At 57.9% G+C, this 13971-nt stretch overlaps 1 protein-coding gene across 1 annotated transcript in view; it reads left to right on the top strand.

Annotated features, from left to right (window-relative positions):
• LOC103603192 (hemicentin-2-like) overlaps positions 1-13971 on the top strand; it is a gene marked incomplete at its 3' end in the record, with an annotated part of 116558 nt that overhangs the window by 89035 nt on the left and 13552 nt on the right. The window contains exons 51-64 of the mRNA XM_008587682.1: positions 1348-1461; positions 1812-1999; positions 2664-2760; positions 3483-3644; positions 3811-3924; positions 4692-4894; positions 5611-5692; positions 7379-7510; positions 9541-9684; positions 9777-9936; positions 10021-10145; positions 10577-10760; positions 13222-13319; positions 13862-13967. Coding sequence (XP_008585904.1) covers positions 1348-1461; positions 1812-1999; positions 2664-2760; positions 3483-3644; positions 3811-3924; positions 4692-4894; positions 5611-5692; positions 7379-7510; positions 9541-9684; positions 9777-9936; positions 10021-10145; positions 10577-10760; positions 13222-13319; positions 13862-13967 — 1909 coding nt within the window. The remainder of the gene's footprint in view (positions 1-1347; positions 1462-1811; positions 2000-2663; positions 2761-3482; positions 3645-3810; positions 3925-4691; positions 4895-5610; positions 5693-7378; positions 7511-9540; positions 9685-9776; positions 9937-10020; positions 10146-10576; positions 10761-13221; positions 13320-13861; positions 13968-13971) is intronic.

Genomic DNA, 13971 nt, shown 5'->3' with positions numbered 1-13971 from the left:
CCAGGCCGGCCCAAGGTTATTTAGTTTTTTAAGTTAAACTTTTATTTTAGAATAATTTTTTGTGGATGATTTTGAATTAAAAGTCTCCAGGGGTGGGGCTTAGAAATGCCTGGCTTCCCTGAATGGCTGGCCCAGCTGCCTCAGTTGAGTCTCATGCGGGGAGACTGGATGATCTCTGGACTTAAGATTTGCACCATGTCCTGCCAGGTTCGGGGCCACAGTGGGGTTGAAGGGGGAAGTGGTCGGTTGCACGGGCCTCCAGTGAGCAGAGGGGTACCAGAGTTTGTACTTTGGTGCTTGCAAGAAAAAAGAAGCCTCTCAGAGATCCAGGAGAGGCAACACTTACTGAAAGCTGCTGGTTTCTGTTGGAAATCCCTGGACTGACCCCTTAACCTGGCCACTGGCCTCTGACCTGGATGCTGACCCTAAATCTTGGTGCACAGTCAGCTTAGTCACACATAGATCCCTAACTCAGACCCTCACCACAGGTTAATCTGGACCATCAACTGAACCCAGAATACAGCCAATGACACTATCCCCCCCGCACAAGTCATTGCCCCTGGCCTCCAATCCCACTACTGATCTCTGACCCTGGCCACTGTCCCCTAATCCTGAGCATGTAGTGGTCATGGTCACAAGCTGACCTGCATTCTGACCCTGCCCATAGATTAACCTCAAATATCAATTACCCCTGACCATGGCCACTGCCTCCCCAATCCTGGCCTCTGTCCCCTGACTGCACAGAGTGAGCCCCAGGTTCTGACCCTGGTCAAGCCACTCACAGCCTGGGCCAGTGAACCCCAACCCAGAATCCTGAGCACATAGTGACCCTGACCTGGCCCCTTTCTAGAGACCAGCTCCAGCCCCCCACAGATGCCAGGTCCTGGCCCTGGCTGGCTGTTGATCACAGAGGGTCCCAGGTGACACCTCCCAACGCCCCCCCCCAAGCACCACAGACTCGGGAGCTGCCTGCTCTGCTTCCTGACCAGTTCTCTGCCCCTTCCCGGCGCCCTCCCCGAGGAGCTGGGCTCAGCACAGGAGACCTGAGCCTGCAGCTACCGCTGCCTTACTGGGCACTGCTGGAGCCTCAGTCTCCTGCCTGTAAGGTGGGAGGGGCAGCAGCGCATGCCCCGCAGTCACGGGTGTAAGGCAAGGAGGCTTGTCCGGGCCTGGCACACAGCAGCCATGACTGTGCTCTGACTCAACTCCATCATCTGGGCAGAGCAGGCTGATTCCATTTCACAGAGGTGGCAAGGGCGCCATGACATGGCCCGGCTCCCCTCCAGAGGAAAGAGCAGGTTTCTTTTGGAAGCCCCTGAGCTCAGGCCTCTGTCCCTGTCCCTGCAGGAGGCCGGGTCCTGCAGATCCCCCTGGCCCGAGCGGAGGATGCTGGCAGGTACTCGTGCAAGGCCTCCAACGAGGTGGGCGAGGACTGGCTGCACTACGAGCTGCTGGTGCTGAGTGAGTGGCCGGGCGGTGGGGGAGTCTCAGGCCACCTGTGGGGGGTGCGGGGGGTCGAGGCAGCATGCGTGCAGTCATGCCACATTCAGAGGCTGGTAATGGGATGACAAACTTGGGCTCTGAAACCAGGCAGAACAGGCTTCAAATTCCAAGTTAGAAGCTTCCTCGCCGTGTGGTGTTGAGCGCATCACAACCCTCTGTGTCCCATCAGAGCCTGGGGGCGGTGCTTGGTGAGCAAGGCATGGGGAGCCCAGCCAGCACCTGGCACCAAGTGCCCCTCTCATCTCCATGCCCACCCCTCACCCCCGGGGACCTTTGCAGGCTTCTTACTGCTCCTCCCCCACCCCTAGCCCCACCTGTGATCTTGGGTGACACTGAGGAGCTGGTGGAGGAAGTGACCGTCAATGCCAGCAGTACCGTCAGCCTGCAGTGCCCGGCCCTGGGCAACCCCGAACCCACCATCTCGTGGCTCCAGAATGGGTTGCCCTTCTCCCCGAGCCCACGGCTGCAGATCCTGGAGGACGGGCAAGTGTTGCAGGTCAGGACAGCCCCTGCTTGTCCGGGAACCAAGGGGTGGTCACTGGCTGTGACAGATGAGGTGCTTTGCCTGAAACCCTGCTGGAGCACCTGGGATTTCATTCAGCCCAGCAAATAGCCATCTGCAAGGAGCCTTGCTGGGCAGCACAGGGCTACACACAGAACCTAGAAGTTCAGGTGACACCTAGACAAGGACACCATGCGTGCCCCACCTACAGCCCACGTGGCACAGAGCAGTCCCTGCGGGAATGCTGCTGACATGTGCAGAGCCGTGCCTGGCCCTCAGGTCGTCAGACAGCACCCTTGGCCAGCCAGTGTCCAGACACGGAACTGCATGGGACCCCTGGAGCCAAACACACACAGGACAGCCCTCCAGGGGCTTGAGGGGGGACTGAAATCACATCTAGTCTGCTATGGATAGTCACCCAACACCAACCTGACATGCTCCCTCCTGAATGTCACACAAAGCCCTGTGTGGAGGTGGCCTTAAAAGGGGCTCCTCCTGGTCTTCATGAGTCATCTGGTACCCATATGCCTGGTATGGAGTGAGAGGGAGGGGTCCTCACAGTGATTCCCAGGGGATGGGGGAGTCTGAGAGGTCTCTGGCTCCCTCAGAGCCATCCGGCCTGTGGCGCCCCCCAGGCACCAGCTCCCTGCCCCCACAGGTTTCCACTGCAGAGGTGGCCGACGCTGCCAGCTACATGTGTGTGGCCGAGAACCAGGCGGGCTCTGCAGAGAAGCTCTTTACACTCAGAGTCCGAGGTGAGCTGGCCTGAGCAGGTGGCTTCTGTGGGCTCCTTGCCCTCCCTGAGGAGCACTGCCTTGGTGTTTCAGTGTCCAGGCTCTGGGACCCTCACGCAGAGTTCAAGGATCTCAGCCACATCCAGGACATAAAGCATCTGGGGAACTCTGATCACTATTAGACCAGCCCCAGATGGTTGTAAGCAGCTTTGGAAGTGGCCAGGGAATGGCTTGTCCGAGGCCTTACAGTGCCATTATTGAGCACTTACTGTGTACATGGCATGGGCTAAGCACTTCCTCTGGGCTGACACCTTCCAGCAGAGCTAGGTTAGCCCAACTTTGCACCTGTGGAAACAGACTCACAGAGGCCACCCAGGTCAGGGGTCTCACCGTCCCAGAGTCTGCACCTCCAGATGTGGTGACAGCTGTGACCTCAGGGATGGAGGGTGACAGTGCTAAGCACTCAAGGTCATGGACTCAAACCTGACTGATATTTTGGCTAAGCCACCAACCAGCTGTGTGGCCTTGGAAAAGTGATTCTCCCTCTCTGATCTCTGAGCCCCAGTGTTCTCATGTGTGGGATAGTTGTGAAAAATAGAGGTTTCTGCACAGGCTATTTGAAGATGCGCTGAGGGGAAGAGCCAGGAGCCCAGTGAAGGCTCTCGGTGTTTCCCTCGTGGCCCTTGCTCCCCTGCTGGGGTGCATTCTCATGTCTTTCTTTATCCTGGTGGCTGTGGGGATAGTCCCACCACGAATTGCAGGCCTGAACTCGGAGCAGGTCACCGCCATCATCAACAGCAGCATCTCCCTCCCCTGTGACGTCCACGCTCACCCGAGTCCCGAGGTCATGTGGTACAAGGACAGCCAGGCCCTCTCCCTGGGTGAAGAGGTCTTCCTCTTGCCTGGTGGGTAAACTGAGGCTTCACATGAAGCTCTGAGGTTATGTGGGGAGAGAGTTGCTTCCACAACCCTGGGATAAGGCTGTGAGTCTGGGAGGGATCTAGGATCAGGGGAGCGGGCCTGGAGGCTGGGCCAGGTTGCTGGTGCCAGGCTCTGGGTCCCCCCGGGCAGGCACCCACACGCTCCAGCTGGCGCGAGCACAGCCATCGGATTCCGGGATGTACATGTGTGAAGCCCTCAATGCTGCCGGCCGAGACCAGAAGCTAGTGCAGCTTAGCGTGCTGGGTATGTGCATGTCTGTCCCCACACCCACACCATCCCCTACTCCATCAGCCCTCAGCCCTACTCTCCTGGGCAGCATAGCCAGGCGAGGAGCAGCCAGCCCTAGGCAAGGCTGGGACCCCTGCTGCAGTGAGCTCTGATGGATGGTGAGGAGGGGGAGCAGCAGGACGAGCCCCAGGAGCTTGGCCCAGGAAGGGACATTTCCCAAGCCTGTCTGATCATGAGATTCTCTGCATGGAGCCTGTTAAGGGGCTTGTAGCCTTCATAATCCTCTTGAGGAAAATCTGGTCCAAGGTGTCACAAGCCAGGACTCACTGGAAGGGTCCTTCTGGCCCTGGGGCTGGTTCATTCATTTATGCATGTTCACCTACTGTGTGCTGGACACCTGCCAGTCCTGGGGCTCACAGCAGGGGCTGGGGGCTTCTACATTGGTTTGCTGGAGTGGTAGAAGACTGAGAGGGTCCCCACGGACGGCTCTAACCCAGCTGGGGCCTGCTCCATGTAGGAAAGAGCCTGGAGGGCTGTCAGCATCTCCTCACATCCAGGATGCTGGTGCCCAGAGAGGGCAGGAGGCTGTCCCTAGCCACCTGGCAGGTCCTTGGTGTGCTGGCCTAGTTTCTCTTCCTCCAGCTCCTCTGGGTCTGTGGCAGCCCCTGGGGTTGGGTCCATGTGTGACCCCTGTGGACCTCCATAGGCTGTTTGCCTATGGCTCAGCCGGGGAGGACTCAGCAGCAGCCACAGCATCTCACTCTGCTGTCTCCTGCCCTCAGCTCCCCCCACCTTTAGGCAGACTCCCAGCAGCCCCCAGGATGTGGTCCTGGTGCGGGCCGGGGACAAGGCCATCCTGAGTTGTGAGACAGACTCACTCCCCGAGCCGGTCGTGACCTGGTACAAAGATGGGCAGCCCCTGGCCCTGGTGCAGAGGACCCAGGCTCTGCAGGGTGGGCAGAAGCTGGAGATCCTGGACACACAGGTGAGCGGCTTGGGTAACATCGGCAGCCTGGGAGGCTGTGGGCACCGTGGGAATGTTGCCTCCCAGCTCTGGTGGGCCTGGGCAGGGGGAGGGAGGTGGGCAGGTGTGTGGCAGGGACTGGAGCTGCTGCCTCCCTAGCCTGTGGGACCCCAAGCCAAGTTGATTAGCAGCCTCCAGGACAGGAGACATGGGCAGGGCACAGGGTTCCAGAGGGTTAGGTTTCAGATCTGGCTCTACACTGACTCACAAGATGACCTTAAGCCCATTCCAGCATTGTCTGCCTCAGTTTCCCCAGGATCTAGAAGCTTTTTTTAGGCCCTTCTGGTTGGCCATCTGTGATCCCAGGGAGTCTGTCCTGCCCTCCGTGGTGTGGATTAGATGCTCACAGTGTTTCTTGGAGGAATATCGGCTGCTTCTCTGGAAATCCATTCTGGGCTCCTGTCTCCTGGCACGGCTCTCTCCCCAGACTTGGCCGACCCACAGGCCCGGGGGGGTGGGGGTCCAGGTCCTGTGTATTCACCTTCGATGGGCCCTCCTACTCCTGGAGGCTCTTGGAAAAGGCCAGAGGCTCCCGGCTCCCTTTGGCTCTCAGTCAGGACCAGCATCTTTGGGGAGTTCCTGCTCTGGAAGCTTCTGGGGTCTGGATGTTTTGGGGGAGCCCTCGGTACCCAGCCCAGCTCCATGCGCACTGTCACAATGTACTCTTCTTATCCCAGGTGTTGGATAAAGGTGTGTATAGCTGTAAAGTGAGCAACGCAGCCGGGGAGGCCAGGCGGACCTTCATCCTCACTGTCCAGGGTAAGCTGCGACCAGCCTGGCCAGCGTGGCCATGGAACCCTGGCAGCACACAGGGCTGCCAAGGTGAGAAAGAGGCTGGAGAGAGGCGGTTTTGCCAAGCATGAAGGGCACAAGATCTGGAATTTTTTTTTTTTTTTCCTTTTTTGTCTTTTTTACTGACCAGTAACGGGATCGCAACCCTTGGTGTCGCGCCCGTACCAGGGACCAGCAACGGGATCGCAACCCTCGGTGTTGCGCCCGCACCGCGCTCAGCCAGTGAGTGGGAACCGGTATCCACATGGGATCCGAACCCTCGGCAGGAGTGCCGCCGTGCTCCCAAGCAGCGCACTCTCCAGTGCGCCACCGGGCCGGCCCAAGATCTGGAATTTAAAAGACCAGGATTAGCAGGATCCAAGTAGGACTCTGCCGGTGACCAGCTTTGGGGGCTTAGTAGAATGACTTTGTCCCTCTGAGACTCAGGTTCATCTCCAGTAAAAGGAACTCAAGGCAGTACCTGCCTGCAGGCACAGCAGAAGTGCCAGATCCCGTGGACTCTGTCACTGCGTCTATAAAGTGCTGGGCACAGGGCCTGGCAGGGGCATTAGGAGGAAGGGGCCTTAGGACATCAGACATTTGAGCGGCCATGTCACCTCTGCTTTGATCCCTGAGGGGGCCTGTCCCATCAGCCCAAGGATGGAGCATAGATGGCATTTGCTGGCTGGGGTGAGGAGGAGCCTGTTTGAGCTGTCTGGGGAGCTGGCCAGATTTTCTTAGGATCAGATGTTGTGTTAGGTAGAGTATGGACTTAGCTGTATAACAAAGAAACCCCATGGTACAGCAGATTAAATGAAAAATTAATATTAAAGCCCAGAAGGGAGTATCTAAACTGGTGGGGTAGCTAAGCTCTGTGGGTAACTTAGAGACCCAAGTTCCTACCATCTTGTGGATCTTCCATCTCTTAGAGTGTTGTCCCCGCTCATGTGGTTGGAGCTGGGACACACCGCACCTGTGCCAGCCCACAGGAGGCAGAGGTGGAGGGTGAGCATTTATTTTATGTAGAAGTTGTGCCTGTCCCTTCTGTTTGTATTCCACTGGTGAGAACTTAGGCAGCTGCCACAGCCTGCTGAGAGGGGAGACTGGGAAACGTAGCTTTTACTTGAGCAACCATGTGCTCCGCTCAAACTGCGCTATGCATGATGGGAAGGACAGGTTAAGGGGACACCTGCTGTCTGCCATGGGTGTCCCAACCGGGTTAGCAGTACATCCAGATGTGAGCCATGTTCAATATGATCATTGAAAATGACTGATACCAGGCTTGCTGTTCAAAGCTCACAACCCCTTCTGACAGCTTCCTCTGGAAGTGGAGGATGTCTGGTCCCTGAGGACTCTGTTCCACTGGCAGTGGCTGTTTGGGGTGCATGACTTACCCGGGCCGAGCTGGAGAGGTAGTTGGGATCGATTAGTGATGTCTGCTCTGGCGTAGGTTAAGAACTGCTGGTACGTGAGCCACTCATTTACCAGCCTTGGGCGAAGTGGACCCCTCCTGGGCTCTGCTTCGTAGATGCTTTCACAGAGCCTAAAGTGACCCTGTCTTCATCAATGGCAGAGTGTCATATGTGACTCCTAACCACAGGGAAGATCCGCCTGAGAGGAGGGAAAGTGGGGGGAGAGTCTCAGGATTCTGGGAATCTGTCTTCTTTCCTGCAGTGCCCCCTACGTTTGGGAACCCCAAGACAGAGACAGTGAGTCAGGTGGCTGGTAGCCCCCTGGTCCTGGTCTGTGATGTGTCCGGGGTCCCCGCGCCCACTGTTACTTGGCTGAAGGACAGAATGCCGGTGGGTGAGTATGCCGTGTCCTTATCTTTCCAGTGCGACGCATCCCTTTATTTAATGAAATGACAGTGGAAGCAGAAGAAAGTTGTTGGTTGTTAACGTTCTTGGCAAAGTCCAAGGCTGGCTGCACAGTGCTGGCCTCACCCTGTTTGTCTTTTAACGTTGTTATGGCCCTTGGACTCCAAATGTTAATGCCCCCAGACAGAAGACAGCTCTGCATTGAGCAGGATGGACGCCAAGGGCCGGGCAGAGCCGCGCTGGCCAACACTGAGCTTGGCACTGGCCTCTGGAGCTGCTCCTCCTCCAGCTCTGTCCTAGCTGGGCCCTTGGTCACCCCATCCAGGTCTTCGTCCTTGTCCTGCCCTCTTCCTCCCCCTCACACTGCCACCCCCTGTCTGTGGTCAGTGACCCCTCGTCCTGACAGCTGGTCAACACCTCTGGTGCCCACCCAGTCCCCCCTGGTGAGGGTAGCAGCCCCCACAATGGTCTCCTGGGCCCACTCTGAGCCTCTAGTGCAGGCTCCCCACAGAGCAGAAGGGTGTGACAGCGCAGCTCTGAGCGGGTCGTTTGTGTTTTGAAAGTCCTTTCACGGCTACGGCCCTCAGGACCCCAGCTGGGAAGCCTGTGTGGCCCGGGCCAGCCACCTGTCCATGTTCCAGACAGACCCGGCTAGCACCTCTCCCCGCACCCCCACAGCAGCAGCTTTACTGAGATACAATTCACAGAACATGTAATTCACCCACTTAAAGCATACAGTTCAATGATTTTTAGTATATTCAGAGTTGTGCAACCATCACAACAATGTTAGAACATTTTTATCACCCAAGAAGAAACCCCGTACCCATTAGCAGCCATCCCCCACTTCCCCCAGCTGCCCCTCCCCCCGCCCTGGGCCACCGCTGATCTGCTTTCTGCCTCTGCAGTCTGCCAGGTCTGGACATTTCATATAAATGGAATCATATGCTATTTGCCTTTTGTGTCTGGCTTCTTTCACATCATGTTTTCAAGGCCCATCCATGCTGTAGCATAAATCAGTACTTCATCCCTTTTTAAAATTAAATTAAATTTTTCCCTCATTCCTTTTCATGGCTGCATATTCCATTCTGTGGCTGTATTGCATGTTGTTTGTCCATTTGTCAGCTGATGGCTAGACGGGTCGTCCCCGCCTTTCGCTGTCAGGAATAACGCTTCGTGCATGAGTTCTGTGTGACAGGTGTTTTCACCACTCCTGGGTGGATCCTGCAGTGGAGGCTGTGCGGGCTCTGCTCGCAACTCCTGCAGCTCTTTGCACATGCTGTTCCCGCCTAGAATACCCACCCCAGCGTCCCCTGGCCACCTCTGCTTGCACCTGGCTGACTCCTGTGCACTGGGATGCGCCATATCTGGACACCCTCCCTGATATCTCTCACTCCCATGTCCCCCCGTTCCACGAGGGGCTCACAGGGCTTGTTTCACTGTCTTCTCCAATACCCTTGAACTCCTGAGGACAGGGATCGTGTCCCCAAGCTCACGATTGGACATAGGGCAGTTGCTCAGTGCATCTTGTATTGAAAGGCTGGCTGGAGAGATGAGGATCTGGGCTGGGGATCAACCTGGGCTGTGCCGTAGAGACAGCTTCAGGGCAGAAGTGGAGCTGGAGAGAATGGAGCAGGAGGATTCCAGCCTGGGGCAGGCCAGCAGCCTGAGCAGAGGTCCAGGGAGCCCCAGGGTGACTTCTGCTGGGGTCAGTGGGTAGCTGGCTCACCTCCATCAGAAGCCTTGATGGATTGGGGTGGGGGGAGCATGGGGGGAGCTGGAGGGATGGGGGTGGTATGAGCTGGGCCTGAGAGCAAGTCCTGGACACAAAAGGGAGTGGATCTCTTGGGAAGAGATGTCCTGAGCAGAAGGAGGTCAGGAAAAGTTGTAAGGAACAGTGTAATTAAAGAGCAAGCTGAGGAAGCTCATGATGTATAGGGAGCCCCTGCCGCTCCAGGCCTCAGTTTCCCTATGGGCACAAGAAGGGGGTGGGGGATTCAAGCGCTCCCCTACCTCCCACAGAGAGCAGCATGGAGCATGGCGTGGTCTCCCGGGGGGGCCGCCTCCAGCTGAGTCGCCTGCAGCTGGCCCAGGCTGGCACCTACACGTGCGTGGCCGAGAACGCCCAGGCCAAGGCCCGCAAGGACTTCGTGGTGGCCGTGCTGGGTACGTCTGCACCCTGCACACCCCCTCTCCCATGTCCTGCCCCCAGGGAAGCCCCTGCTGCTGCCTGGGCCTCACTGCCGCCCCTGTCGCAGTGGCCCCCCAGATCCGGAGCTCGGGCGCCACACAGGAGCACAACGTGCTGGAGGGGCAGGAGGTGCGGCTGGACTGCGAGGCCGAGGGGCAGCCACCGCCAGATGTGTCCTGGCTGAAAGACGGTGGCCCGCTGGGACAGGGCATGGGCCCCCACCTCCGGTAAGGCCCGGCCTACGCCCATCCCCCAGGCACAGGCCCTGCAGACCCTCACACACCTGCCCCGGCTCTCCTTCCCTGCGGCAGCTTCTACCTGGATGGTGGCTCCCTGGTGCTGAAGGGCCTCAGGGCTTCGGACTCTGGCGCCTACACCTGCGTGGCCCACAACACCGCCGGGGAGGACGCCAGGCTGCACACGGTGAACGTGCTGGGTGAGGAGCCAGGCCTGGGAGAGGCGGGCAGCCCCTGGGGGCCTGGCCACATGGGGCCTCCACAGGGGCATTTGGAGGGTGACGAGTGAGCGGGGGTGCGGGACCCCTGGGCTTGGGCCCCTGGTGCCCACACTGTGACCTCTCAGGGCCTCCGTGCCTCACCCTCAAACTAGAGGCATGACTGCTGCGGCCCGGGGTGTGGTGGGGAGTTGGGGTAAAGGGAGACAAAAACAGAGCTGGGGGAGAGGCTGTGCCCCACACAGTGGCCTCATCCCTTGAGTGGAGTGGACGAGGCTCTAAGGAGCCCCAACCATGATGGTTGCTGGCAGCAGACGTCCATGTGCCGCCTCCCAGAACTTTCCTGGGAGGAGCCCACCTGCCTCCCCCAGATCCTCTTACTGCGCCTCTTTTTTCTCCCTGCTCGCCCTCAGTTCCTCCCACCATCGAGCAGGCAGCAGACAGCTCGGGGACGCTGGTGAGCAGGCCTGGGGAGCTGGTGAGCATGGCCTGTCCCACCCGGGGCTCCCCGCCCATTCACGTGAGCTGGCTCAAGGATGGCCTACCCCTTCCGCTCTCCCAGCGCACACACCTCCATGGCTCTGGCCGCACCCTCAGGTAGGGGAGAGGCTCCTCGGCCCACCCACCAACCGGCTTCAGGAAGCTTGGGTTTAAAATACTTCTGAATGACGGGCCGGCCCGGTGGCGCACTGCTACAGTGCACCGCTTGGGAGTGCAGCGGCGCTCCCGCCGAGGGTTCGGATCCTGCATACACGCCGGCCGCTCACTGGCTGAGCGAGGTGCAGGCGCAACACCGAGGGTTGCGATCCCGTTGCCGGTCACGAAAAAAAGCCAAAAAAAAAAAAAAAAGAAAAGGAAAATACTTCTGAATGAGTTTTAGAATAACAAATAATATAAACGTACAGAGGTTTATAATGGGGAGAGTGAGAGGACTCCACCCTCCAATGGAACTGCAGAGATGAAAGGGGCCTCTGCCCTCAGGCACTCTCACAGTCCAGTGGGGGAGGCGCGGAACCAGGTGATGGCACCTGATTGCACCTGACTCAGCCTGGCCCAGGGTGGAGGAAATCAGGGAGGGCTTCCTGGAAGAAGGTGCCTGAGCCAAGGCTTCATGCGCTCACCAACACTATGGAGCGTTTACTATTCCCGGTGCAGTTCCAGCCCTGGGATAGAGCAGTGAGCAAGATAAAGTCCCTGCCCCTGCAGCTGCGGGGGCTGGGGACAGGGGTGGAGAATAAACAAATACAACAATGAAATGTCCTGAGTGATTGTGCTCTAGAGAATAAAGCAGGGTGAGTAGACGGGAGGGTGCTATTTATTACACAGTCAGGGGCAGGTGCTCAGATAAGGTGACATTTGAACACAGATGGAAGGAGGTGAGGGGGTGAGGGAATGACAGGTTCAAAGGCCCTGAGGCAGGAGTGTCTGTGTGTTTGGGGAGCAGCGGGGGACGGGGGGTGGTTAGGTGATTAGGGCAGGACCTTGCAAGTCCTTGGAAAGATGTGAGTTTTCCTAAGAGATGGCAAGCTGGGGTGGGGTGGGGGAGGGTGGTTGCAGCATAGGATTGTCATGATGTGACTTAACGTGTTTTATTGTGGCAAAATAGACACAACAGAACTGGCCACCTTAACCATTTTAAGTGTATAGTTCAGTGGCATTAAGGAAACTCTGTCCCCATGAAATACTAACTCCCCATTCCCTCCTCCCAGCCTCTGGCAGCCACGATTTTGCCTGTCTAGGTCCCTCCTGTAAGTGGTATTCGTCCTTTTGTGTCTGGCTTATTAGCATCATGTCCTCACGGTTCATCCACGTTGTAGTGTGTCAGGACTTACTTTTCAAGGCTGAATGATATTCCACTACATGGATAGGTCACATTTGGTTGATCCATTCATCCGCTGACGGACACTTGGGGTGCTTCTACCTCTTGACTATTGCGAATAGTGCTGCTGTGGACACGGGGGTGCATATTATCTGTTCAAGTCTCTACTTTCAATTCTTTTTGGCTGTGACTTAGGATTTTAGAATCCTAAGGGCAGAGGGGGAGGGCAGTTAGGGGCTGTTGTGACAATCCAGGTGAGACACAATGTGGCCTGGATCAGGGCTATGTCGGTGGAGGTGGTGAGAGGTGGTCACACTCCAGATACACTCGAAGGTAGAGCTGGGGGTATTTGTGAAGAGATGAGAGAAAGCAAGGCGTCTAGCGTGGCTCTGAGGTTTTCATCTCGGGTTCCTGGACAGGTACCTGGTTCCTGTTTTCCCAGCTCGGACCGCCATGGGAGGAGCAGTGGAGGGAGGGCAGACCTGGAGTTCTGATTGAATGCATTGGGTCGGGAGGTTCTTAGACGTCGGGGAAGACAGCAAGCAGGCACTGGCTATTCTGCTCAGGAGTTCAGGGAGACACACACCTGGGAATTGTCTGCAAATGGGTGGTGTGGGGAGCCAGGACAGGCCACAGCCCCCTACAGAGCAGGTGTGGACCGTGCCCCAGCTGCTAGTGTGGGAACGAGTCTAAGGGGCCCAGAGAAGGGGGCAGCCAGGGTGTCAGATAAAATCTAGGAGAGCGTGCTGTGTGTGAAGACACGTTGCAGGGATGGAGAGGCCAATCTGGCCACAGGAGATGAGGTCCGAGAATTGACCGTTGGCCTTGGCATTGCGGCCGCCACTGGGGACCTTGGCAAGAGCAGCTTAGGAGGAGTGGTCGGAGCAAAAGCGGGGTTTGTGGGAAGTGAGAGGACAGATGGTGGAGCTGGTAAGTGGCGAGGACTCTGGTGAGGCCTGAGGGCACAGAGGAAGGGCGGGCAAGCTGTCCCTCCAGGATTTGGGAAGCGGGAAGTCTGGCTGCAGGGTGACAGTGGGCAGAGAAGGCAGCAGAGGTGGGGTCCCAGGGGGGGACATGAAGGGCGCACTGGGGAGCCAGGGAAGGGGTTTAAGCAGAGGCTGGACTCAGGTTTGCACTTCAGAGTCAGCCCCTGGCCAGCAAGCCTGGGAGACAAGGATAGAAAAAGGAGGGAGCTTTCCACCCCCCACCTCTCTCTCTCTCCCCCCCGGGGGGGTTCAGGATTTCCCAGGTGCAGTTGGCAGATTCCGGCGTCTTCACCTGCGTGGCTGCAAGCCCGGCTGGGGTGGCCGACAGGAACTTCACCTTGCAGGTGCACGGTATGGAGCAGGGCATGGGGTCAGCGGGTCCTTTGCCTTTGGTGGGTGAGAATCACGGCTCCTGGCATCTGGGTGGAACCACGGGCTGGCCCCCGGGGGTGTCAAGGTGGAGTAGACACAACACCTCGGTCTTAGATTCATTGGGTTGCTCAATTGTTCATCTCACAAGCAGTTATTGGGCACGTGGTGTGCCAGGGCCCTGCCTGGCAGAGGGATATGGCAGTGAGCAGAGGCCCCTGCTACCAGGAGGTCAGTGCAGGAATCAGCTCTGTAAAGAGCCAGTCACAATTCCAGGTAACTAGTGATACCAGAGGAAGGCGAGGGCGCTATAGGAGCACACAGCAGGGCTCCTCACCTGGCCTTGGGGCTTCAGGGAGGGCTTCCTGGAGGAGGTGAGGTCTGAGCTGAGTTCTGGAGAAAAGAAGGAATTGTCCAGGAGGAGGGCATTCTGGCCAATAGGAACAGCCCGTGCAAAGGTCCAGGGGTGAGGGCTGCCTTGTGGTGGAATAAAATGACTCCTGTCCTCTCTGTGCCCTCCACAGCGCCACCTGTCCTGGAGCCAGTGGAGTTCCAGAATGATGTGATGGTGGTCCGTGGCTCCCGGGTGGTCCTGCCATGTGAGGCCCGCGGCAGCCCCCTGCCTCTCGTGTCG

Source organism: Galeopterus variegatus, unplaced genomic scaffold (genome assembly GCF_000696425.1).
Source record: "Galeopterus variegatus unplaced genomic scaffold, G_variegatus-3.0.2 Scaffold4493, whole genome shotgun sequence".
NCBI lineage: Eukaryota > Metazoa > Chordata > Mammalia > Dermoptera > Cynocephalidae > Galeopterus > Galeopterus variegatus.
The sequence above is the reverse complement of the archived record's forward strand: the minus strand, read 5'-3'. Positions and strand labels throughout refer to the sequence as shown.